This window comes from Borostomias antarcticus (assembly GCF_949987555.1).
Source record: "Borostomias antarcticus genome assembly, chromosome: 15".
Classification (NCBI taxonomy): domain Eukaryota; kingdom Metazoa; phylum Chordata; class Actinopteri; order Stomiiformes; family Stomiidae; genus Borostomias; species Borostomias antarcticus.
In genome coordinates this window covers 22001828-22028924 of record NC_140248.1, presented here as the reverse complement: position 1 = coordinate 22028924, position 27097 = coordinate 22001828, and the positions used below count along the sequence as shown (strand labels likewise).

The window sequence follows — 27097 nt, the reverse complement described above, 5'->3', positions numbered from 1 at the left end:
GGCCGAGCGCTCGCGAGGGCCCTCTGACTTCACCTCGATCATCAGGGGAACCCACTTGTGCTTGTTTCCTACGACACAGGAAGGAGGAAGTGGGTTAAGTGAAGAGCTGTCAGTATGGGTGTGGACATTACTTCGTTAGGGAAGTTGAACTGAACATCGGTGTCACTGCAAATCTTGTATTCTCGGCTAGCTCTGTGACAGGGGGACTGGCTAGCTGACATCACCAAAGCACAGGATCATAAGCACCTGAACACACACTATGCTACCGGCAGGAGACCATATATAAACTACTAAATTATGATTCAGACTCCTCTTGAGACCTTTAGCATAACACAATGAGTCAGCAAACGGAGCCTCTCTCCCTAGACTCAACCCGCCACCACTAACCCCTCCTTCAGCCAGCTAGCTCTGAACAGCACCGCCCCCCCATGTCCTCCTGCTTTGCCTGCTGCAGTTCCTATGCTGGCCACCAGGAAGCGCCAGAGCTCTGTTGGCTGGGAAAACTGAGGAAACCACGGAAGTGGCTGCTGTTAAGAGTGACGTGGCCCTCTGCCTATCTGCTGACGAGGTAGGGAGAGAAGAGGGAGGGAGGGAGGGAGGGAGGGAGGGAGAGAAGAGGGAGGGAGGGAGGGAGGGAGGGAGAGAAGAGGGAGGGAGGGAGAGAAAGAGAGATGGAAGCCGGTAGAGACAGAGAGAGGAGACAAAGGGGAAAGAGCGAAAGACAGAGGGGAAGAGAGAGAGACAGACAGAGAGAGAGAGAGAGAGAAAGACTGAGACAGTAGTGCAGAGCCTACTAAGTGAGGACAATTCTGAAGGTCAGAGAACACGCTGTGGTTGGCTGGTTGGCCGGCGGAGTTTAAACCCTGTGTTCCTGCCAAAACGCCCACAGTGAGCAGAGCATGGCCTGGCCTCCCCCTTAGACTCTGCCTGTCTACTCTGCCTGCCCGTCTACTCTGCCTGCCCGTCTGTCTACTCTGCCTGCCCGTCTGTCTACTCTGCCTGCCTACTCTGCCTGCCTGCCCGTCTGTCTACTCTGCCTGCCCGTCTACTCTGCCTGCCCGTCTGTCTACTCTGCCTGCCCGTCTGTCTACTCTGCCTGCCTACTCTGCCTGCCTGCCTGCCCGTCTGTCTACTCTGCCTGCCCGTCTGTCTACTCTGCCTGCCTACTCTGCCTGCCTGCCTGCCTACTCTGCCCGTCCGTCTACTCTGCCTGCCCGTCCGTCTACTCTGCCTGCCCGTCCGTCTACACTGCCCGTCTACTCTGCCCGTCTACTCTGCCCGTCTACTCTGCCCGTCTACTCTGCCCGTCTACTCTGCCTGCATACTCTGCCTGCATACTCTGCCTGCATACTCTGCCTGCATACTCTGCCTGCCTGTCTACTCCAGTTGAAAAGATGTTTGGGTGAACGGCTAGAAGGCCCACACAGCAGCACACAGCACACTACACACAGCAGACTACACACAGCACACTACACACAGCAGACTACACACAGCACACTACACACAGCACACTACACACAGCACACTACACACAGCACACTACACACAGCACACTACACACAGCACACTACACACAGCAGACTACACACAGCAGACTACACACAGCACACTACACACAGCACACTACACACAGCAGACTACACACAGCACACTACACACAGCACACTACACACAGCACACTACACACAGCACACTACACACAGCACACTACACACAGCACACTACACACAGCACACTACACACTACACACAGCACACTACACACAGCAGACTACACACATCACACTACACACAGCACACTACACACAGCACACTACACACTACACACAGCACACTACACACAGCACACTACACACAGCAGACTACACACATCACACTACACACAGCACACTACACACAGCACACTACACACAGCACACTACACACAGCACACTACACACTACACACAGCACACTACACACAGCAGACTACACACATCACACTACACACTACACACAGCAGACTACACACAGCACACTACACACAGCACACTACACACAGCAGACTACACACAGCAGACTACACACAGCACACTACACACAGCACACTACACACAGCAGACTACACACAGCACACTACACACAGCAGACTACACACAGCAGACTACACACAGCAGACTACACACTACACACAGCAGACTACACACAGCACACAGCACACTACACACAGCACACTACACACAGCAGACTACACACAGCAGACTACACACAGCAGACTACACACTACACACAGCACACTACACACAGCACACTACACACAGCAGACTACACACAGCACACTACACACAGCACACTACACACAGCACACTACACACAGCACACTACACACAGCAGACTACACACAGCAGACTACACACTACACACAGCACACTATATGTAATGTACAGTTACAGTGAAATGTTGCGGCCAGCTCCAAGATTAAGGTCAATACAGAAACAAATACTCAATTTACAAATTCCACATTAACAAATTACACAACACATATTTCTATACAGTACACAGATAGGAGAAAGATAAGATAGATATCGGTCTGGATGGATTATGTATATTCTATATATGGATATGAATGAATGAATGAATGGAATGAATGAATGAATGAATAACCTGGGGGGGGGGAGAGGCATGGGGGTGTCATGTACACATCATAGCTATAATATAATAACTCCAGTGGGTGTACAGACAGGTATATTGACATTTGTATTTGCATGTGGTTATGTTGTGTGCAGTAGATATTCTATACACTAGATGTTATAGATAGTCATTCAGGTGCAGGATGGCTTGTACTCTCCTGCTCTCTAACTACAGTATCTTGTCCAGCCACAGGAAGCCAGAGCTAGTGGCAGATACGTCTGCCCCACATTGACAGCTGCAAGCTAAGAAATTGGCAATACATCTCCTCTTTCAAACGGTAGTAACAGCCTATATAAAAGGCACTGCTACCGAAAATGCCGGAGCATGTCACATATTACATCCAATGCAGTTATGCAGAGCCTTGCTTCCCAGGTTATACTAACCGTGTGAATAGGTTTTTACTAGACCTACGAGCCGATCGCCAACATCACAAAACAACAATTCAGATAGTAGCCGACTTTTAAAGGAGTAGTGACGGGAAAAGCATGTTTAGCCCTGTTTTAAGGTTACTTATGATCATATACAATGGTTCAGATCAAAACGTTGACAAAGCTAGCACTTTTGAGAAAGTCTGATAATTGCTCTACCACCGTTTTGGTCATACAATGGATGTGGGTGGGCACCGTGAAAAAAAACAATTACCCCCTCGGTGAGCTTCTTGTCTTTGAAATTTGGAGTTAAACATGTATTTGAATGATTTTTCAAGGTGCCCACCCACAACCATTGTAGGACCTAAACGGTGGTAGAGCAATTATCAGACTTTCTCAAAAGTGCTAGTTTTGTCAACTTTTTGATTGTATATGATCATAGGTAACCTTAAAACAGGGCTAAACATGATTTTCCCTTTACTACTCCTTTAACATACAACACATCTATCTGTAGGCCTGCAAATTAATTTCATCAAGTTACCTACTGACAGCTACCACTATATCTCCCCCAAAGCAACATGAACATTTCATATCTTTATTGGGCTCTGTCTGTAACCTTCGCTCTCCAGGGTTCACACCCAATATTCCTGCTTCGAAGTCGGCCTCTTAATGGCAGCCCTACAAACTTTGTATTAGGTTTCTTATTATTATTGAGGTGGTTACATACTGATTGTGTTTGACCTTTATCTTCACCCTCTAATCTTCCACGCAAAAACCGAACAAGCTGCACCTGCCCAACGCAATTAGAGGCTTCACCTAGCCAAAGCAATTTGATTGGCTAAAAACGAACAATTCCGAAGCTGCAATGTGATGTTATTGGCTAAAAACTAACGAATACACACCCATGGTGCAGATGATTGGCTAAAAACTTTAATAAATACATGTGGGCAGACCGAAGTTGTGATCCCTATATTGCCAGCCCCTTGTGGGGAGACAAAAGGGTAAATCAAATGGTGGTTTTGAAAGCTCAGCGTTGCTAATAAATAGGAAAAATAATTTTCACAAAAAATCGCTGACTTTAGCAAAAGAAGTGAACTGTCGTCTTCTGCGTTTATATGCCAGAGAGTGCTGGCAGCCATTTACCACTTCCGTTTACCACTTTGGCAAAAGTTGAAGAGTTTTTCAGAAAAAATATAATTATTTATTAACTATAAGACAAGCTTTCAAAACCACCCACCAGGTTGCTAAGGAGGTAGAGCAGGTCATCCAATGATCGTAAGGTCGGCGGTTTGAACCCCGGCTCTTCCTGTCCACATGTCGAAGTGTTCTTGGGCAAGACACTGAACCACACCTTGCTCCCAATGAGCAGGCTAGCATCTTGCATGGCAGATGCCGCCATTGGTGTGTGTATGAATGGGTGATTGATAGGCCATTGTAAAATGTTTTGTATAAAGGTGCTATGTAAATGCAGTCCATTTACCATGTTCCCGAAATCCTCATGCAACTGCGAGTACCTTTGAAATTTCACTACAGCTCTTATTCGACAAGATTTTCGTTCCTTCGTCATCTAGGCCGAGATATTTGATTTAATTTTTTTTTTCCGATGGGACTGTAGTTACGCAGAACGGTAGGCTAATTATGTCCTAGTCTAGATTAGAGCTAAGCAAGCAGTCCTTCCAGTGGAGAATCTCCAGGGAAGGTGTCATTTTAGTCTGGGACTAGGCTTAATCCATGTCCAGAGAGGATGTTTTTACATGGAACAGATGCATTCAAAGACCAGGATGACCCTCAAATCAAATCAATCAATCCTGAACTCAGAAGCCACAGAAATCCTGTCAGTCGTTTGCTGAACATTTATATCAACCTTTCCTTGTGTGGTCTGACAACAAGCCAGTCAATACTAGTTTAGTCTGGAGTCCAGAGAGATGAACACTCAGTAGTACACTCAGTAGCACACTCAGTAGCACACTCAGTAGTACACTCAGTAGTACACTCAGTAGTACACTCAGTAAGGCCCGATGGATCTGACCTGGTGGCTCATACTCAGGTCTAACCCAGGTAAGACTAGCTCACTTACACGCACTTATCTGAAATTAAGAGATGGGCACTTTCACCAATCCAATCATGCTTTCACCAATCCAATCTGTGTCAGATCTGTGATTTTTCAGAGGATGGACCCAGGGATGTCCCAGAGGTGTGGATGAACTTGGAGATAATAGCTGCGTTCGAAATCGTTCACTCACTCCCCATTCCCTATGTAGAGTTCCCGGTTTTCAGACACTACATGGAACATCACTGCGCCGGATATTCATGGACGCACCCAGTATCATGTACACAAACTGAGCACTGATGGCTGCAGGTTGAAATGTACTCAGGTGGTATTTAGTTTCCATGTTCAGTTTTGAATGTTAAATCCCCAATAAATTGTTGAAATTCTAGTGTGGTTTTGTCAACTATGGTGCTGTCTGCTAATAACAAGCTGTGAAGTTGCAAGACCATGATAACCAGTTAGCTCACGACAGCAGCCTCCATAACATTAACGGTAGCGGTTGGTGGCTAAAGCAGTTGGCTAGCACTACAACAATGATTATTGTAATTATTTTTATGCTGTTGGGCAAACTCAAACTCGCATTAGTAGCAAAACAGCTACAGGAATCATCGTAACGTTAGTTAACTGCTTTAGCCAATGATAGTTGCCGTCTTCTTGGGGGCGGCTGTAGCTCAGTTGGTAGAGTGGGTCGTTCAATGATCGAAGGGTCAGTGGTTTGAATCCCAGCTCTGACTGTCCACATGTCGGAGTGTCCTTGAGCAAGACACCTAACCCCAAATTGCTCCCAATGAGCAGCATAGCAGCTACCTTGCATGGCAGCTACCGCCATTGGTCCATTTACCATTTTACCATTTCTTCTTCACGTCTTCTCCTTCGGTAAAACATGACAGCGTTGCATTGTTGTACATGGGAGAAATTGTAGGGGACATGCATCTTCTGTTCACTAGAAATCAAGGTGAACTGTGGGTATTTTGTAGTTGACTATATATTGAATGAAATTAACCGTTGACAATTCAAACACTAGAAAAAAATGGCGGACACACTATATAGTACACTATACAGGGAATAGGGAACGGTTTCGAATAGGCTTGTCACGGTACTCTGTACTTCGGTACTAATTCGGTACTTGCATTGCTGCGGTACTGACGGTACCCGTTTTTCCATGGTACCGAAGGTACCGTGTTTTCTATTTAATTTGCCGCTTGTCTTCTTCTGCGCTGCTGCGTGCTGCCGTCCAATCACAGCGCACCACCCATGACAGCAGCGTAGAAGAAGACAAGTGTTTGCTGGTGATTTATTTTATGAAAATATGAGCCAGTTTTGAGTGAAAGATTAGCAGAGCATTTCTTTCAAAACCATGCGTTTTTGAAGACGCAACCCTCCTGCTTCTGTGAGTAGCCTACCTTTTCTCTGAGATTCTTTAGAGTAGTTTTGATCCCAGAACCAGGCGGAGTGACCGTTGAACCTGATTTCGCTAATGGGGGGATAAGGGACTGCTAGTCCATCAGGTTAGCAGGCGTGTGAGGGGCTACCTAGTTTAGGTGCTGCAAGACTTAAAGGGCAATGCTCGTTTTTGACAACCTGGACCTTATTTACGACATATTATAAGAAGTTTGACTCACCGAGATCACTTTTGTGTAGTTCGGAGGCCTGTAGAAGAAATTTAAAATCCAGCGCGAGCCAGTATATCCATGTAATGACGGTGATCGGGGCACTGAGAATGCAGTTTCTCAAAATCTATTTTCGGCCGCTAAACGGTTGTTTTCATCAATCAGATTGGATGAATCGACAGTTGAGATTCCTCAACGCGAGGCATTGTTTCGGTTTTCAAATACGGGGTCTTTAGCCTCTGTAATATGATCTTTACACGCCTTTCCCCACTTGCTCCAGCACGCATGCGCACAGGCCAGCGCGCAGACTGGCTATTCTCCGGCTCACATTCTCTGCGCTACGATCGTTGTTGGTGCCGAGAATATTGTCGTCGTCATTCGTCAGCAACAATCCGATCGTACCGATCCGGTACTCATGCACATTGTACTTTACGCGCGTGCATGTATTACTCACACGCACGCGTGTACGCCGTGGTACCGGAATTGGTACCGAGTACCGTGGAAATTTACTGGTACCGGTACCGACTACTGTATTCCTGGTACCGTGACAAGCCTAGTTTCGAACACAGCTATTATTATGGTAACTAGCATAGCGGCACTTGGACACAAGCTGGGGTCTCTAGTCTCTGACAGGGCGGCCTGGGTGTATGTAATGCCCTGTGACTACAGGAATGATCATAGATGACGCACTGTCCAAGACCATGGCGAGATGGATCTATCAAAAAACAGGAACCCACCTTTCTTCTTCTGTCCGTTCTTCTGGGAGTCCTCATCACCGTTCTTCTCTTCTCCAGAGTCGTCAGACTTGGTCTTTTGGTTCTCCTTGCTCTCCTCGTTGCTCTCTCTCTTCTCTTTCCACTCCTTCTTCACAACCGGTTTCTTGGGGGCCTGGGACAGAGGAGAGGAGCAGGAGTAGAAGATGAGGAGGAGGAGGGGAGGAGGACAACTCAGGGTCAGGCACAAGAGCAGTCTTACGTCACAACCGAGGACCAAGGTTAACAGGAAGACATGGCTGTAGACATGGGCCGGTTACCGGTTTCACAGTATACCTCGGTTTTGAAAAAGTCACAGTTCCAAAATCACTAATATGACGCTCTGACAGTATGCACCGACGATATGCGTTCCATACTTTCAAAGTCGGTATTTCGAGTTCCCAGTAACATCACCCATCCCCAAAAACCCACCCGCAGCTAACATGTAAGGGGTCATGCATGACTTGGTGCACTAACAGGCTAAAAAAAACATTAGCAGTGCGAGCCTAGCCTCAATAACAAAACTCATCTCCGGCATTCTTCGCCAGGAATTCCAAAATAAGTTGTGCAAAACAAATTTCCTTTCAGTGATTTGACTGTGAAAACATTCCAGAGGACATATCCTCTCACTTCACCGCTCCAAACTGAATCCAGAAGAGGTGAACATGCTCACATTTCTGCATCATAACCTCCGAGAGTACGCAAGTGTAGAAAGTGAGCATCTGCAAAAAAAACTTAAGGCTTTAGGCTCACTTATGAGACTGCATTTATGTGTTTTTACTACTTTATGTTTATGAATGTTCCAAATTTCTTTCTTTCTTTCTTTCTATATATATATATATATATATATATTATTTTTTTAATTTTATTTTTATGTGTTGTTTTGCCCATGTTCGCCCCCAGATAAACCCCCACGTTAACCAATGTGACTGTTCACCCCGGCCTCGCAGGGCTCAATTCCCAGCAGGGCCAGAATCAGCATCTGCTCTATTTTTTACACGAGCAAATGTGTGTGAATAAAGTGCAGAGTCACCGAGTCGCTTGGCGACCGGCGCAGAAAGATGCACCTCTGGTGTGAACTGCCAGGTTCCTGCTCGCGTGAGGACTGGCATTTCCCAGCGGTTCCTAATCCGGTATGAACCTGGCCTGAGGTCATCATACCGTCAAAACGTCAAACTAGCCCGCGCCTACCAGTAGGTCTCTGTCACTCAACTACTCCGATGAAATTACACATTAAAACAATGTGTTGTCAGTTGGTGTGTGTGCGTCACAGTAGGGTACAGTTCCAGTGTGAACAGAGCTATAAGCGAGACCCGCTGGGCACATCTAACACCTATGTAAAGGCAACAGTAACATCTTTGATTACTTTTGGTTAAAAGGACACATGCCAAGAGAAATATGAGTTTAGTCAAATCAAACTCCCCCTCTGGTTCATGTTGTAGCTCAGCTTACACTTCACTCATCTGCAGTAGTCATCTATGTGATCTCCCGGGAGGCGTTTTGCATAGGAAGACCATGCAAAGCACTCGGCAAACGCTGCAAGTTTAGTTCATTCTAATGTGGTAGTTCTCAAACTCCAAACCCCATCGGTGGTACAAACACTTCCACATGCACAGGAACTCAGTCTGACAAACCCCAGCACCCGACAACCCCACCTGGAACTCTCTGAGGACCCCCAGCCGCCCCGGCCGTCCATCTTAGCCTCCCTTAACTCTTCATCCATTTTAATTTCTTTCTACTTTCTTTCTACTTCTTTTAATTTCTTTCTACTCTATTCGTCAGTGTCCTTCTCTGACATCTCCCCGCTAACTCATGCAAGAACTCTGCACAATGAACACAGGTCTCTTAAAGTATAAGTCTCTAACTTAAAGTATGCGTCTTATCTGTAGCTGAACACTAGCAATGCATGGGCATAGTTACGGCCATGATGCGCTGGCTGTGTGCATGTTCTTAAACTGTCCACTCAATCAACCAACCAACCAACCAACCAACCAATCAATCAATCAATCAATCAATCAATCAATCAATCAATCAATCAACCCTTCCATATACAAGACTCTGTTAATCAAGGCCAGTGGTCAAGCGGGCCATTTCATTCCACACCACACAGCCCCCTGACCCCCCCTGTGCAGCAGCGGTCCGTCCACACCCAGCAGGCCTGGCCTGGCTTGGTCTGGTCCAGCAGACGGAGGGTTAACTTACGGGGGACCTGTGGGTGGGACCCAGGTCCCTGACATGTCTGACGGGGGCGGGGCTCGACACGGTCCGTGTCACAACCTCAATCTGAGCAGGGGAGGGGACAGAGCAGAACTCAGAAGACAGAGAGACGGAGGGACAACATCACAACATCCACCCTGACCAGCTCTGCCAGCCCTCCTGTGCTGGCGGAGGACTGTGGGGATTTGACAGGAGAGAAAAAAGCAATGTGGCGGCAGCTTCAACTTGCCCTCTGATTGGCTGGTCAGAACTGTCGTGCCGTACCGTTTTCACCAATCCAGTCCAGCGCAGATTTCCCATAAGTGCATAACGTTGAGGAGTTTGGGGATGATTTAAGAGTCAGACAGACAGAGACAGACAGAGAGACAGAGGACCCAGCTGTAGATCTGAGCCCTGCTGAAACGAACAGCTGGGCACGTTCCAGTAGTGGCACACACACACACACAAGGACACTGAAGAGGTGTGAAAGATGAGATGATGAATGTGGGCCCAGAGGGGTTAGAGAGAGCGTACTCTGACTTTGAACTCATCTGGAGTTGGTCATTATGTTTGATGCAACATGTAAGACCAGAATGATGAGTCATTCTACAGGATGTGCAACTCTGAGGCTTAGATTCTAAACACTACACAACCCTACTCTGTCTAAACACTACACAGCCCTACTCAGTCTAAACACTACACAACCCTACTCTGTCTAAACACTACACAGCCCTACTCTGTCTAAACACTACACAACCCTACTCAGTCTAAACACTACATAGCCCTACTCAGTCTAAATACTACACAGCCCTACTCAGTCTAAACACTACACAACCCTACTCTGTCTAAACACTACACAGCCCTACTCTGTCTAAACACTACAGCCCTACTCAGTCTAAATACTACACAGCCCTACTCTGTCTAAACACTACACAGCCCTACTCTGTCTAAACACTACACAACCCTACTCTGTCTAAACACTACACAGCCCTACTCTGTCTAAACACTACAGCCCTACTCAGTCTAAATACTACATAGCCCTACTCAGTCTAAACACTACACAGCCCTACTCTGTCTAAACACTACACAGCCCTACTCAGTCTAAATACTACACAGCCCTACTCAGTCTAAATACTACACAGCCCTACTCAGTCTAAACACTACATAGCCCTACTCTCAGTCTAAACACTACATAGCCCTACTCTGTCTAAACACTACACAGCCCTACTCTGTCTAAACACTACACAGCCCTACTCTGTCTAAACACTACACAGCCCTACACTCAGTCTAAACACTACACAACCCTACTCTGTCTAAACACTACACAACCCTACTCTGTCTAAACACTACACAACCCTACTCTGTCTAAACACTACACAGCCCTACTCAGTCTAAATACTACACAGCCCTACTCAGTCTAAACACTACACAACCCTACTCTGTCTAAACACTACACAGCCCTACTCAGTCTAAACACTACACAACCCTACTCTGTCTAAACACTACACAGCCCTACTCAGTCTAAATACTACATAGCCCTACACTCAGTCTAAACACTACACAGCCCTACTCAGTCTAAATACTACATAGCCCTACACTCAGTCTAAACACTACACAGCCCTACTCAGTCTAAACACTACACAGCCCTACTCTCAGTCTAAACACTACACAGCCCTACTCTGTCTAAACACTACACAGCCCTACTCAGTCTATACACTACACAACCCTACTCTGTCTAAACACTACACAGCCCTACTCAGTCTATACACTACACAGCCCTACTCAGTCTAAACACTACACAGCCCTACACTCAGTCTAAACACTACACAGCCCTACTCAGTCTAAATACTACACAACCCTACTCTGTCTAAACACTACACAACCCTACTCAGTCTAAACACTACACAACCCTACTCAGTCTAAATACTACACAGCCCTACTCAGTCTAAATACTACACAACCCTACTCAGTCTATACACTACACAGCCCTACTCTGTCTAAACACTACACAGCCCTACACTCAGTCTAAACACTACACAGCCCTACTCAGTCTAAATACTACACAGCCCTACTCTCAGTCTAAACACTAGGCCTACACAGCCCTACACTCAAGTCGCCATCCAGTAGGAATTCCTAACAAGATGTCTGCATTCCACAGGCAGAATTCTGTAGAAAGTGCTGAAGCGGCCTGGAGGGAGAACAGTGGTGTGTCAAAGACAGCTGGTGTCAGGGGAGGGATCAGCGATAGGTGAGGTGTGGTCCCACAGCTGACGCCTCCACCCAACCCGACGGATAAACGGCACCGAGAAAACACCCCCAACCCCCACACTGCTATGCAAGCCTAAGAAAACAAGAAGACAATCCAATAAAGTCCATTTAGTTAACAGACTGGGAGTTCATGTTTCAACGAATGTACAAATCATTTCACTGGTCAATAGGTTTTAATATCATTTACTAGTCAACAAGTGACCCAATAACTAGTAGACCAGAGGTGGTCTACAACATAGAATATAGTCATATTTACAGCCCCTGGTTCTCTGTTTAAAACATGTCGTTGCTTCTTCCTGAGTGTAATCAGCAGTGAGGCGAGGGGATGATTTAGCCCTCCACTGGCTAAATGTTACATGTGAACAGGGGAGGAAGGGGGTGGGCAGCTTGGGGACCAGAATAGCAGCAGATATCCATGAGGGGGTGGGGATTGTTCATCATTGTAGGGGGGTCCCTAAAAGGATATCCCTCCTATAGGGACCCCCTGACCAGACCCAGGCCCAGCCCTTGCAGCTTTAAACCCCAGCCCCAGCACTGGTTATTCCTAGCCCTCTATTGACCTACATTTCCTCCCAGCTCTGGGCAGGACCCTCCCTCACACTCTTGTCTAAAAAAGGGGTTTGCGCCGGTCACTCCGCTGGTGACAAACCATGGTCCAGACCGAGCCGTCTAAAATAGCCCTGCGAAGAGGGAGGGTGGGGGAAGGGGGGGTCACGTAAGAGGTCACAAATTAGTGGCATCCGCTGAGGAACGGCTTCTGAGCGAGAGTGAAGGATCATGGGACAAATGGCTCAGGTGTGTCTCTAGAGGGCTGGGCTGAGATCAGCTAGGCTACAACAGACTAGGCTACTGTATGTTGGGCAGGGCTGGGCTAGGCTAAACCAAAATGAGCTAAAATGGGCTCGGCTAGGTTAAACTGAAATAAGCTAAACTGGGCTAAACTAGGCTAGGCTAAACTAATATGGTAAAGTGGGCTAAAATAGGCTAGGCTAGACTAGACTAAAATAAGTTAATTAGGCTATGCTAGGCTAAACTAAAATAAGGTAAACTGAGGTAAGCTATGCTAGGTTAGGCTTCCTGGGGTGAATTTCAACCCTTGCCTCAGGTGTGTATTTAAGGTTGCAGTACTTTAGTCCTCAGGTAAGCCATGTTTCCACACAAAAGGGCACTCGTAAAGAGAGGTGTTTGTTCTCGTATGGATTTCTGCCTAGACAGGTTTTTACTGGGGATATCACAGCTCTACTGTGTGACAGACAGAGAAGGGCAGCTTAGATGTGAGGAGGCAGCTGAATGAGCGTCTGCGCGCTCTCTGTAATCACCTCCCCGCCACTAAACACCCCAGCAGCTTCGTAAACAGAGGGGAACACAGCGGTGTCGCATATTTCTCAACCCAGGGTAACCCTAACGGGTGGAGTTTTCACCTTTGATCCAATTGAGTAGTCCCAACACGGCTAACTCCACCCATATGGGGCTACCTCAATACACAGTAAGCGGTTATTTAAGACACCTCTGTGTCTTGACTCCTCCCCCGTCCTGTGTGTGGCTATTCTGAAAACGGTGACCCCTTCCTACTAGCTCTGACCTCCACAATGGAATGTTAGCTGGTTCTTCCCTCCACCAATACAATGCTAGCTAGCGTCTGCTGGTCCTAATAGGTGTAGAGAACCCCGGAGCTAGAGGGACGGGCTCAGATATGAAGCCATGGTGCTGGACGAACACCGTTTTACCCTCTCAACAAACAAACAGTTGCGTTTCTGCTGGTCACCACTGCAAACAGTACTGCTGGACCTGACTCATTATGTTGTAATAAAAGAAAAACAGATAGTGATAAGAAAGAAAAAAAGAAAGAAAGATTTGGTGCGAGGGAAGGGTGTCATATTTCAGGTCCAGTCTGTGTTAACCCCTCCCCCATCCAGCTGAATGTTTGGACCAGCAGCGGTGCTAACCCACAGATGAATGTTTGGACCAGCAGCGGTGCTAACCCACAGATGAATGTTTGGACCAGCAGCGGTGCTAACCCACAGATGAATGTTTGGACCAGCAGCGGTGCTAACCCACAGATGAATGTTTGGACCAGCAGCGGTGCTAACCCACAGATGAATGTTTGGACCAGCAGCGGTGCTAACCCACAGATGAATGTTTGGACCAGCAGCGGTGCTAACCCACAGATGAATGCTTCCATCTCTATGGAGCTGCCTCTGGCCTCCACACTCACCATCATGTCTTTAGTAGCGATCTCCCCAGGGGTCGGCCAGTTGTTTGCATCCCCAAAATCTCCAACCTGGGAAAGGCAGAGAAGAGAGAATTCAACATTTAACCTGAGAACAAAAAGGGGAACTGCTGACCAAGTTTTAGATGAAAACTCTGGGACTGGGTTGTAGTGTGGATGGGCGGGAACTGAGACTTTGGAATACGATGACATAGACACCCTTGTGCAGTTAAATACTGCATTTTATAAGTTAAATACTGCATTTTATAAGTTAAATACTGCATTTTGTAAGTTAAATTCTACTACTCCTTCCTCACAAACTTTGACTTTGATCGTAATCTTCATTAAGTTTATTCATATTTGAACAATTTCTATTGCTTTCTGGGTATTAAGTGATTTGGGGGGTCTACAGTAGAAAGATTACAATATGTAATCTAATGTGATGGGTTACCCTAAGTAAAACTTTATTTGAATAGCACCTTTCATACAACAATTAGATTACATGCAGAGTGCTTCAGATAAAAATAGATGCACATAAAAGCTGTAAAAAAATAAGATGGAAGATAAAACACAATTAAATATAGATAAAGATAAGAAATAAAGTAAAATACATTTTAAAAAGATAAAATCATAGGATGGAAATAAAACCCACAGCTAATCTGAAATTCCTAGTGTATGTCTATTCTCCCCAATAGCAATAACTGTCTTTTTCCCCCCCAATAGCAATCTATTTTCCCCAATAGTGTTCCTATTTCCCCAATAGTGTTCCCATTTTCCCAATAGTGTTCCCATTTCCCCAATAGTGTTCCCATTTCCCCAATAGTGTTCCCATTTCCCCAATAGTGTTCCCATTTCCCCAATAGTGTTCCCATTTCCCCAATAGTGTTCCCATTTCCCCAATAGTGTTCCCATTTCCCCAATAGTGTTCCTATTTTCCCCAATAGTGTTCCCATTTCCCCAATAGTGTTCCTATTTTCCCCAATAGTGTTCCTATTTTCCCCAATAGTGTTCCTATTTTCCCCAATAGTGTTCCTATTTTCCCCAATAGTGTTCCTATTTTCCCAAGTGTTCCCATTTCCCCAATAGTGTTCCCATTTCCCCAATAGTGTTCCTATTTTCCCCAAAGTGTTCCTATTTTCCCCAATAGTGTTCCTATTTTCCCCAATAGTGTTCCTATTTTCCCAATAGTGTTCCTATTTCCCCAATAGTGTTCCCATTTTCCCAATAGTGTTCCCATTTCCCCAATAGTGTTCCCATTTTCCCAATAGTGTTCCCATTTCCCCAATAGTGTTCCCATTTCCCCAATAGTGTTCCCATTTCCCCAACAGTGTTCCCATTTCCCCAATAGTGTTCCCATTTCCCCAATAGTGTTCCCATTTCCCCAATAGTGTTCCCATTTCCCCAATAGTGTTCCCATTTCCCCAATAGTGTTCCCATTTCCCCAATAGTGTTCCCATTTCCCCAATAGTGTTCCTATTTTCCCCAATAGTGTTCCTATTTTCCCAAGTGTTCCCATTTCCCCAATAGTGTTCCCATTTCCCCAATAGTGTTCCTATTTTCCCCAAAGTGTTCCTATTTTCCCCAATAGTGTTCCTATTTTCCCCAATAGTGTTCCTATTTTCCCCAATAGTGTTCCTATTTTCCCCAATAGTGTTCCTATTTTCCCAAGTGTTCCCATTTCCCCAATAGTGTTCCCATTTCCCCAATAGTGTTCCTATTTTCCCCAAAGTGTTCCTATTTTCCCCAATAGTGTTCCTATTTTCCCCAATAGTGTTCCTATTTTCCCAATAGTGTTCCTATTTTCCCAAGTGTTCCCATTTCCCCAATAGTGTTCCCATTTCCCCAATAGTGTTCCTATTTTCCCCAAAGTGTTCCTATTTTCCCCAATAGTGTTCCTATTTTCCCCAATAGTGTTCCTATTTTCCCCAATAGTGTTCCTATTTTCCCCAATGGTTGGCTATTTTCCCCAATGTTGTTTACAGATTTCTTTCCTAGGCTGATCTTTGTCCAGATAGGCTGCATATATAATATTTTAGTTGCAGTGCAGTAGCAAGCAAGTGCAAATGGAGCTAGTTAAAACCATAAGTGAAGAGATACATTTTCAGCTTTCTTTGTGTGTGATAGCAGTGTTCTTAAAGGCACGCAGTTGACAAGGGAGTTTGATTCTAATATCAAGTTTTACGAGCTTAACAAATGGTCCTCGGCGATTAAGGGCTGTGTATCTAAGGAGGAGACTCTTAAAATCAACTCTAAATGTTACTGGAAGCCAATGCAGAGCAGCTAATACTGGACTAATGTGCTCTCTCCTCTTGGTTCTGGTTAACGACTGAGTTGCTGAGTTTTAATTGAGCTTGCTGAGTTTTAAATGAGCTGTATTGACTATCTGTCTATCTGAACATTTGACCAGTAGCCAACAATTTTCAGTGGGGCCATGTTTACCCATGATGCAAACAACTGTAAACTTTTGATAGACAAATTGCTGCTTCCCCTAGAATGTTGTTCAGGCCTGGTGTACCACCTTTTTTCAGGTCCTCCCCAAATAAATTCTGAGCGTCAAACACTTAAACCCCTGCATTCTGGTGAATTTTTATGCACCAATTTGTTTGCTGGATTAGCTTGTCTGCTGCCATATTAACTAGCAATGCCAACATCATTTAGAACTACTCTGTCCATAGTCTGGCTCAATAAATGTAGGTTTTTGAAAAGCCTCTCAATTCCAGCGGCGCCAATTAAATTAAATCCCCCAACATTATTTTGCAAGGAAAATGTTGGGAAAAAAAACATGCCCAACCAAGACGATTGTGTTTGGTTTAAAGAAATACTGCATTGTTTCCCTCCATCTCACTGTTTCCCATTATGTCCTGCCACAGTCTCATAATAAACCGATATTTTTATTTCAACATTAGTCAGAAAATGTCCGCTAGCGTTGATGCTAATTTTCACTATGTTAAACATTGACTTATGCTAAAAAATATAATAACAATTTTTTTTTTTCTTGGCCTCGCAGGGGCTTTCATGGGAAAAAATAAATTGACAGTGAGTTTGAGTCATGAGTAAATACAGCCTGAACATATTTAGTATATAAACATACTTAAAAAATTTAAAATTTAAAATTTAAACTAGACAAACTGAGTTCCAAGTTCGAAGTCAATCCCCTCAGACCGTGTGGGTGATCTCGGGGAGAGATCTCACTCAAAGGCCGACGTTATCGATCTTTTTAACGGATGCATACCGCCTAATGTATGTCCTCGTTTCATGCTCATTGATGATATAAATAAAATATAAATAAAGTATTTGAGTGTCATAGGATGCGTTTGTTTATTGGGGATGATCTCAGCTATCTGTTCAAGTAAGCAATAATAGTGTAACTGCAATTAGGCTATATCTTGGAAGACACAATCCTGTTATCCCATGCAGAAGACTCAACGTATTGCTTCCTGTTTACACCAACATACACATGCCCAGATTGTTTTTTTAAAATGAAAATGTGACAGTGTAGTAGTATGGTAAGCTATTCTTACTAGCATAAAGGTATTAAGTAATATAATGTGTGCCACTGGCTCTTGTGAATGAAACACTGCAGAGTTTATAACCCTTATCTGAGCGGATAATGGCTTCCCAATAAATAACATTTGAATAAGGAAGCAAGCGGAGTCTTGCTACACACAGAGAGACATGACCTTGCGCTCATGTGTGTATACACACACACGCATACACACACACACACACTCTAGTTGTGACACTCGGACCTCAATGGACACCACCCACACAGCCACTCCCTCACTCACACATTACCTTTCCCCCTCTCCTGGGTCGGGGCGGATTGCCTGCCCTCACCACCTTGGCTGGCCCCGTCGGCTCTGTGGAAACACAACAAGGATGGACATCACAATACAGCCTGGAGACACAACAAAGATGGTGGACATCACAACAATAGCTAGCTAGCTAACATTAACAGCTAACCGAGCCACTGAGGAGTGGCTGTTGCTATATAAGCTAACTGGTTAGCTTATTCAAGCAGCCTAGCAGCAACCTACACAAGGTGCTGTCATGAGTAGGTCTATTCTGAATTTGGCATTGTTTGCCTCCACAGCTTGCCTGCAAATGTGCAATCAAAGTAAAGTACGATATAAACGTTTCGATTCTTTCGGTCGGCTCTTCTTAAGGGAATGGTCTTACATTCAAGATCAAAATAAGTGCTCTCTTATTGTAGACAGTGTTACCGGTAATACCGGTGTTGTCACGGGTATATTAGTCGGTGGGAAAAAATCCACACCTTGACATCCTTCGCGGACATCAAAGCAAATGCTGAGTCACTTGCCAACAGCAACAAGACGACTACAGCAAGCAGTTCAATTTATGCCAAGTCATCCTTCGGATGATCAAACAATCTACTCAGTCACCGAGCCATGTTATTGTGCTTGTCCCACTCCCGTTCCCCAAAAACAAAATTGTGTGACATCTACCACAGTCTTATTGAGTTTGGGCGTCTGTGTGTCCTGCAGTAGTCAACCTGCGTTCTGATAGTTAGGTCAGACACGTAAACCTTGGTCAAACACGTAAACCTTGGTCAAACACTCAGGGTGAACTAGATTTAGGCTACTTAACCTGATGAAATGTTGAGTCTAGAGCTACTTCCAATGGAATATTTTACTAAAGTGTTAACTCTGAGAAAAAACCCACCTCAGATACCAGAATCAGATTTACTGGCCAAGTAAACTGACACACACAAGGAATTTGGTTCCAAACAATGGTGATTCTCAAGCAATACACACAATATACATAGTAAAATATACAAGGAATGTCCCTACTGTATTATAAGAAAGAAACAATATAAAGTGCAAGGGTGTGTGATAGTGCAAACAACAATTATGCATCATGTATGGAAATGAAAATTATTATGCACGAGTATTGTACAATACTCCAGTATTTGCAGATGTGAAGCATAACTATGTGAAGTTAGAGTAGCTGGTCAGTAGAGTAGCTATGACATAGCAGATGATACTGGTCAGTAGAGTAGCTATGACATAGCAGATGATACTGGTCAGTAGAGTAGCTATGGCACAGCAGATGATACTGGTCAGTAGAGTAACTATGGCATAGCAGATGATACTGGTCAGTAGAGTAACTATGGCATAGCAGATGATACTGGTCAGTAGAGTAACTATGGCATAGCAGATGATACTGGTCAGTAGAGTAGCTATGACATAGCAGATGATACTGGTCAGTAGAGTAGCTATGACATAGCAGATGATACTGGTCAGTAGAGTAGCTATGACATAGCAGATGATACTGGTCAGTAGAGTAGCTATAGCATAGCAGATGATACTGGTCAGTAGGTTTGGGCAGTTTTCCGGTATTAAGGTACACCGCGGCACCATAAAATCTTGACGTGAGGTCAACAAAACCGTCTTAAGAATGATGCTAGTGTTTCTGAATATATTATTATTAGTAGTATTATTATTGTTTAGGCCTGTAACAATTACATAATTGCCAAACTGCAATTTTCTGACAATCACAATTATTTTAACCGCAATTATGCTTTTTATATATATATATATTTTTTAAAAATTGCTACCATTTAGACCGAGCACTAACTAGGGATGAGACGGTATACCGTAAAACCGTGAACCGCGGTATAAAATGTCCACGGTATTAGAACCGTGACATTCCCTGTGTTTACGGTATTACGTTTATGGTATTACACATTAATGCGCTGCTGAAACTTCACATTTCAAGTTGCTTGCAACAGTTAATTTTGTAATTTAATATAAGCTTGCTATTAATATACAATATACTGTATAGTAAATACTTGTGTTGGAGAGGTGAAATGCCGTATACCGTGAAATACCGTAAACCTTACCGTGTAACCAGATACTGTACCATTACCATACCATAATGCAAAAATCCATACCGTCTCATCCCTAGCACTAACAGTGTACTATTTCATAATGGGTGCCGTTCCAGACGGTGGCTGTTGTGTATGATAGCTTGCTTCTAGAACCTAGTTAACTAGCGAAGCTAGCAAGTACCTAAACCTTTGAGGCTCTGGTCTGGGAGCTGGGACTCAACCCTCCTCTCTGGTCTGGGAGCTGGGACTCAACCCTCCTCTCTGCTCAGGTTGTGGCTCTCTCACTCACATGACTGGCCTTTGTTGAAGTGTTAAAAACCCTTCATTTTAATTTCATTTATTTATTCGCACCATAAAAAAAAAATCAAGAACAATAAAAACTAAATCAAAACAGAACTTGAAATAGGAGAAGTTTGAAACCCCAAAGGGCTTATAATATAGTACCTCACTGTGAATAATACAATAACCCATATAGTATATGGCATATAAAGTAAAATACAATATGCAATGTAGGCTTGTCACGGTACTCGGTACTTCGGTACTAATTCAGTACAGTTCTATTTAATTTGCCATGGCACCGAAGGTACCGTGTTTCTTATTGTGAGCATTAAAAAAAAATCCTTCTGCACATGACCTGACTATGATTTGTATTTGTCCGCCTGCTCGGCTTCAACTTGTGGAGAAAAAAAAATGTGAAGAATCGAATCTGGAAATTCTTTGGATTCAGGCCAAATGCTGAAAGGGTAATAATCAACCCGCAAAACCCCATTTGCAAAAAATGTCAAAAGGGGTTCACCACGAGAAATGGGAACACGTCCAATCTGGCTAAACACCTGAAAGACAGGCATCCTGACCTGTTCAAAGAATTTAAGGTGAGCTAACAAAACTTAATTTGTTCAAACTGTATTAAATAACACATTGAACAACCTATCCAAACAGATCTTATCATATGCGATGGCTATGCATTGTGTAACGTTAACAAAAAACTGTTAGCTAGCTAGCTAGCTAACACTACAAGCACAGTTATATGCAATGTTAGCAATTGGAGACGGCTATTACCTGGGCTGGTAGAACGTTAGCTAGCTAGCTAGCATTGTATCAGGCAGGTAATAGCCGTGTCCGATATGATTCCATAGCACGTGTCACATTAGCAGTGGTGTTGTTGTTGAGGCAAAACCGCTAGCTACATCCTCTCATCAAAATAAACAAGGAGGAGGTATTTTTCGGGCGAATCATGTTCGTGAATTAAAACTAACATTAGGTACATAAAATTGCTTGCACTCGGGGCCTCATTTATCAACACTTGTGGGTTGATAGGTCACATTTTTGGTTGAGAAAAGCTTGTATACAAAATCGGGAAAATTGTGTGAATAAAGCGTGCATCCACAACGATACATGACATGAGGCCCCCGGGTGTTTATGAAGTTTTATCAACATTATTTTCCTATAGTAAATCTCACTAACGTCATTTTCCTCTTTACAGTATAAGCGAGAAGGGGATGATGAGCCAACAATTTTGGAGGTTTTTGACAAGCAAAGGAAATACGACAATAACTCCCACGAAGCAAGAAGGTTGGACAGGGCAGTGGCGGAATTCCTATGCATGGACCAAGTTCCAATATACACGGTAGAAAAGAAAGGATTCCAACAATTGTTTGAGAAGTTTAACCACCGATACATTCCGAGCAGGAATTACTTCATGTACACAGAAATCCCTAGGATCTACAACGAAACCAGGGACCTCATCACTCAGCAACTGAGAGAAAAGCCATTCTATGCCTGCACCACAGACCTATGGACCAGCAGAGCTGCACACACCATAATGTCTGTGACCATACAGCACATTACCTCTTCATGGGAGATGCAGTCCTGTTGCTTGGGCTGTAGCGGCTTGGACACAACACACAGGTATGGGATATCATAGAAACCGGCTTTGTTTTATTCTAAGGCTTGTTTCTATTATTAATGACTAATAATAATAATAATAAAACATTTGTCGTGGACTATACATTTGAAACCACATTTCAAATCTCAACACATCGAAAGTGTTTTATACATTTAACTAATTATTCTTTTTATTATTATTAGGTGAGGCGTTGCGGGAGGCCTTTGAAGAGAACTTGGAGGACGTTTGACATTTCGTTTGACAGGATGGAATCTCGCATGGGATCTAACAACAAGAAGGCCTTCAGAGATGAGTACACGTGGATCCCATGTTTTGGCCACAAACTGCACATCGCAGTCAGCAAAGCCATCAACATGGACAGGAAGTCAGCAACCCTGTCATGGCTGAGGAAAACGGTGTCTGCATTCACGTGGTCACCAAAGCTCACAAGGCAACTGGACAAGAAGCAACCCAACCTCCCAGAGCACAAGCTCATCCATGACGAGGCCACTCAGTGGAATTCTACATATGATATGGTCGAGTTTCCTGGAGCAGCAGCAGGCCGTCTGTGCAGTGTTGGCAGAAGACCACAAGAAGTGGCATCTGATGCCCAAGGACACAGATGTCACCAACCTGGAGGCCCCTATCAACTTTATTTGCTGTTTAAGCAACCAATACTATCTTGTTTCTATGCATGTAAAACAAATAATATCTGATTCATGAGAAACAAATCAGATAAACACTGTATTAGGAAAAGTTACATTTCCTTAGCCTGTGGTATTACATATAAATCATATGCTAACTTAATTGCTGGGCGGATACACAAATTGAAAACATTTCTTGGACCAATTCCCTTCACTTTTACGTCTTCTGACAAGTTTATTGTACAACAACGCACAAACTCCCCAGCTTCGCTCGGCAACTTTTTCGTCTCCCGGCAAAGCAGTGGGCTAAAGCAGGTCAAAGTAAGGAATCATTCAGGGTTTGTATTTCCTTCTTTAAATAGTTACAAATGTTAAATTACCATCCGTCGCACAAAGCCATTTCATAATTTTGCAGTGGGGTGTGTCAACAGACATCAGTCAGCATCTATAGCCTACCTAGACTAGTTTAAGAAGCTGTGTTGACAAATGGGTTTGCTTACAGTAGAGTTATACAGAGTACCGCGTTGTTTGGGGGGACCTTTTAAATGTTTCAAAAATGTGATATCGCCCAACCCTACTGGTCCGCTGTTTAAGAGGGAGATGGCATGAGGAAAGAAACGGCTCCCGTGTCTGGTAGTTCTGGTATACAGGGTTCTGTCTGGTAGTTCTGGTATACAGGGTTCTGTCTGGTAGTTTTGGTATACAGGGTTCTGTGTGTGGTAGTTCTGGTATACAGGGTTCTGTGTCTGGTAGTTCTGGTATACAGGGTTCTGTCTGGTAGTTCTGGTATACAGGGTTCTGTGTCTGGTAGTTCTGGTATACAGGGTTCTGTGTCTGGTAGTTCTGGTATACAGGGTTCTGTGTCTGGTAGTTCTGGTATACAGGGTTCTGTGTCTGGTAGTTCTGGTATACAGGGTTCTGTGTCTGGTAGTTCTGGTATACAGGGTTCTGTGTCTGGTAGTTCTGCTATACAGGGTTCTGTGTCTGGTAGTTCTGCTATACAGGGTTCTTTGTCTGGTAGTTCTGGTATACAGGGTTCTGTGTGTGGTAGTTCTGGTATACAGGGTTCTGTGTCTGGTAGTTCTGGTATTCAGGGTTCTGTGTCTGGTAGTTCTGGTATACAGGGTTCTGTGTCTGGTAGTTCTGGTACATAGAGTTCTGTGTCTGGTAGTTCTGCTATACAGGGTTCTTTGTCTGGTAGTTCTGGTATACAGGGTTCTGTGTCTGGTAGTTCTGGTACATAGGGTTCTGTGTCTGGTAGTTCTGGTATACAGGGTTCTGTGTCTGGTAGTTCTGGTATACAGGGTTCTGTGTCTGGTAGTTCTGGTATTCAGGGTTCTGTGTCTGGTAGTTCTGGTATACAGGGTTCTGTGTCTGGTAGTTCTGGTATACAGGGTTCTGTGTCTGGTAGTTCTGGTATACAGGGTTCTGTGTCTGGTAGTTCTGTTATACAGGGCTCTGTAGTGCCTGTCCTGGTGTCCAGGGTGTGAGGGTGTTCAGGGGAGCATCAATGATTCTTTCTGCTGTTCTTATTGTTCGCTGCAGTCTGTTCCTGTCCTTAATTGTGGCTACTCCAAAACAGACCGTGATGGAAGTACACAGGACAAAATGCGATGCCTGCGATTTAGAACTGGTTCAACAGCTCCTGTGGCAGACCATACTTCCTCAGTTGCCACAGAAAGTACATCCTCTGCTGGTCTCCCACTTCCAAGTCTTGGGAAACGGTATTTCCCAGAAACTTGAAGGTCTCCACGGTTGACACAGAGCCGTTGGATATTGTGAGGGGGAGCAGTACCGAGGGGTGTCTACTAAAGTCCACTGTCATCTCCAGTCTTGAGCGTGTTCAGCACCGTTTCCCAAGACTTGAAGTCAGGTTGTTCTGACTGCAAGAGAGCAACAACCCTTCAACCTCCCACATATATGCAGATTCGTCGCCATCTCGGATGAGTCCAATGACCTTAGTGTTGTCTGCACACTTCAGAGTTTTACAGCTGGGTCCTTGGAGGTGCATTTGTTGGAGTAGAGGGAGAATATAAGTGGTGAGAGGATACCTCCGTGTAGCCTGGTACGACCATCCCGTTCTCGCGAGCTCACATTCTGTTTCGCTAACGCAAAACGGTCTGGCCTTTGCCTCCTCCAGAGCGATTATCCCAAAATCCAGACCATACCGGGCCAATCAGGGACTGCGTTTTTACTGCTGTTCCGTACCACAATGGAAAGCAGCCCCTGATTGGTTCGTGTCCCTGCCGCTCGCTAAACAAACATGGCGGCTCCCGAAGCAACGAGTGCTAACGTTAATGTTAGAAGAATAAACGCAGCTATAAGTGCAGTTATTGCAGAAACACCAATTACACCCTCGGTGAGCTTCTTGTCTTTGAAATCGAGAGTTTAACATGTTTTTGAATGATTTTTCAAGATGCCCATCCACATCCATTGTATGACCAAAACGGTGGTAGAGCAATTATCAACTTTCTCGAAAATGCTAGTTTTGTCAACGTTTTGATCTGAACCATTGTATATGATCATAAGTAACCTTAAAACAGGGCTAAACATGCATTTTCCCTTTACAACTCCTTTAATCACAACACATACAAGAACAAGAGTATGCACTAGCGTAGTTTCTTGGTGGAAAAGACGTTTTTGCCGTTCTTCCGACTGGATTTGGCAGAAGTTTGCTGAATGCTGATTGGCTGAAGGTGTTTGTCTGTCGAGTCAAGTACCCCCTCCCACATAATCGCTCTCTATGGGGCGAAGGCCAGACCGATATTGCGGAGCCTAAGCAGTGAGCTCGCTAGATCGGGATGGTCATACCAGGCTAACCTCCCTGGAGAGCACAAGTGCTAACTGTAGGTTAAAAGTGTTTGTAATCTTGACCCTGGTGGGACTACGACTGAAGGATACAGCATATCGCTGTGTTGGTCTGTGGACAGGGACAGACTCAGGGGTGGCCCAGCTGTTGCAGTGGCCCAGCTGTTGCAAAAGTGCAAATCGGAGTCAACCTCCTTAGATGTGATCATATCTCATCCAAAGCCAGACACACAGATCAGATGGCTGGCCCGAGGGACAGAATGGTCACTTTACAACATGCTGATCGCACGCACACACACACGCAAATGTGCACAAACGCCCACACAACCAACTAACTCTAGACAAGCCTGAATCAAAAGGATTTCATTGAAAATAACACAGGCACTGGCTTTTCATGCACAGAGACAAATATCTTTCTAAATCATCTAAAGTAAAACATCAATTCCCCTTGAGATAGTCACAAAGCACACTTAAGGAAAAAGCTGATTAGGCATTTGCACAACTGTTACACCAAAAGTACACTTATATAGTAGAGTACAATAGAATTGTTTATCGTTCCTCCATATGCTTTGCTTACGTTGAATGACATAGCACGTTTCTTAACTTTAATGCTTTACTTACACACACACACACACACACACACACACACACACACACACACACACACACACACACACACACACATTCAGCAACTGGGAAAAATGGCTGGCCTACAATGTGCTACCCTGTATCTTGGCTTACTAAGCGGTAGCGAGTTCATCCATCTGGCTGTACGAATCTGGATTAAGATTAATCTGCCAAGTAGCTAACAAGCGACAGACTTTCAGATTCACTGACTCAGTCGCACATTGAATTAGCCTACACCAAGGGTTACCCAATAAAAGAAAATGCACACTGTAGCCAACTAGGCCAATCCCCAGGCAGATCTGTGGGGTGTGTGTGTGTGTGTGTGTGTGTGTGTGTGGGCAGGACTGAACTCTTGGTTCAGTGAGTTACAGACAGGGGGTAGGCCTCGACTCTGACCGGGGGTGCATTTTTTAGCATGACCCCTCTGTGATGACCTCCTGACTAGACCTGTAACAATTATTACATAATCGCCAAACTGCAATTATGTGACATAATCGCAACTATTTTTTTTAACCGTGATTATGCTTTTTTTTTTTATTGCTTATGTTTAAACAGAGCATTAACAGTGTACAATTTCATAATGGTTGCACTTCCAGACAGTGGCTGTGTATGATGGGTTCTAGAAGCAAGATAGTTAACTAACGAAGTTAACCAACGAAGCTAGCAAGTACCTAAACCAAACCAGAAGCTTTGGTCTGGGAGCTGGGACTCAACCCTCCTCTCTGTTCAGGTTATAGCTCGCTCGCTAGGTCCTCTACTCAACGTACAAAGAAAAAAATCTCTTTTTTTGACAATTATGTTATTAATCGCTATTATTTTCTGAGACAATTTGTAACCGTTACAGCCCTACTCCTGACCTTTGGGATAGGCGTCGAGTTACCCCGGTGTTCGTCGGTCAAAGGAATCGGCTGTCAAAGAACTTGAACATGAACACGTGACATTATGAATGGATTGGACAGTTGCTGCTACTATATCGTTCCAAATGCCTCCGTTAATGTTTCATAACGGTACCGGGGGGGCGACACCGATAGACTTATACTTATGCTGTGTTGCACACCGCGCAAATCCGCCGCAGAAAGTTCAAAAAATTTTACTTTCGCGAATGTCGCCGCGCGGCGAATCCTGGCCGCCGCGCCGCCCGACGCCCAGTTTGCGCGAATT

At 44.5% G+C, this 27097-nt stretch overlaps 1 protein-coding gene across 2 annotated transcripts in view; it reads right to left on the bottom strand.

Annotated features, from left to right (window-relative positions):
- The window catches only part of larp1 (La ribonucleoprotein 1, translational regulator), a 61927-nt gene that overhangs the window by 23682 nt on the left and 11148 nt on the right, over positions 1 to 27097 (bottom strand). The window contains exons 2-6 of one of the 2 annotated variants that reach the window (XM_084449951.1): positions 17917 to 17981; positions 14128 to 14193; positions 9651 to 9731; positions 7434 to 7584; positions 1 to 68 (exon numbers count right to left, since the gene is read on the bottom strand). The exon at positions 1 to 68 is cut by the window's left edge and continues 67 nt beyond it. In XM_084449951.1, coding sequence (XP_084306077.1) covers positions 1 to 68; positions 7434 to 7584; positions 9651 to 9731; positions 14128 to 14193; positions 17917 to 17981 — 431 coding nt within the window. The remainder of the gene's footprint in view (positions 69 to 7433; positions 7585 to 9650; positions 9732 to 14127; positions 14194 to 17916; positions 17982 to 27097) is intronic. The other variant, XM_084449952.1, reaches the window with a different exon arrangement.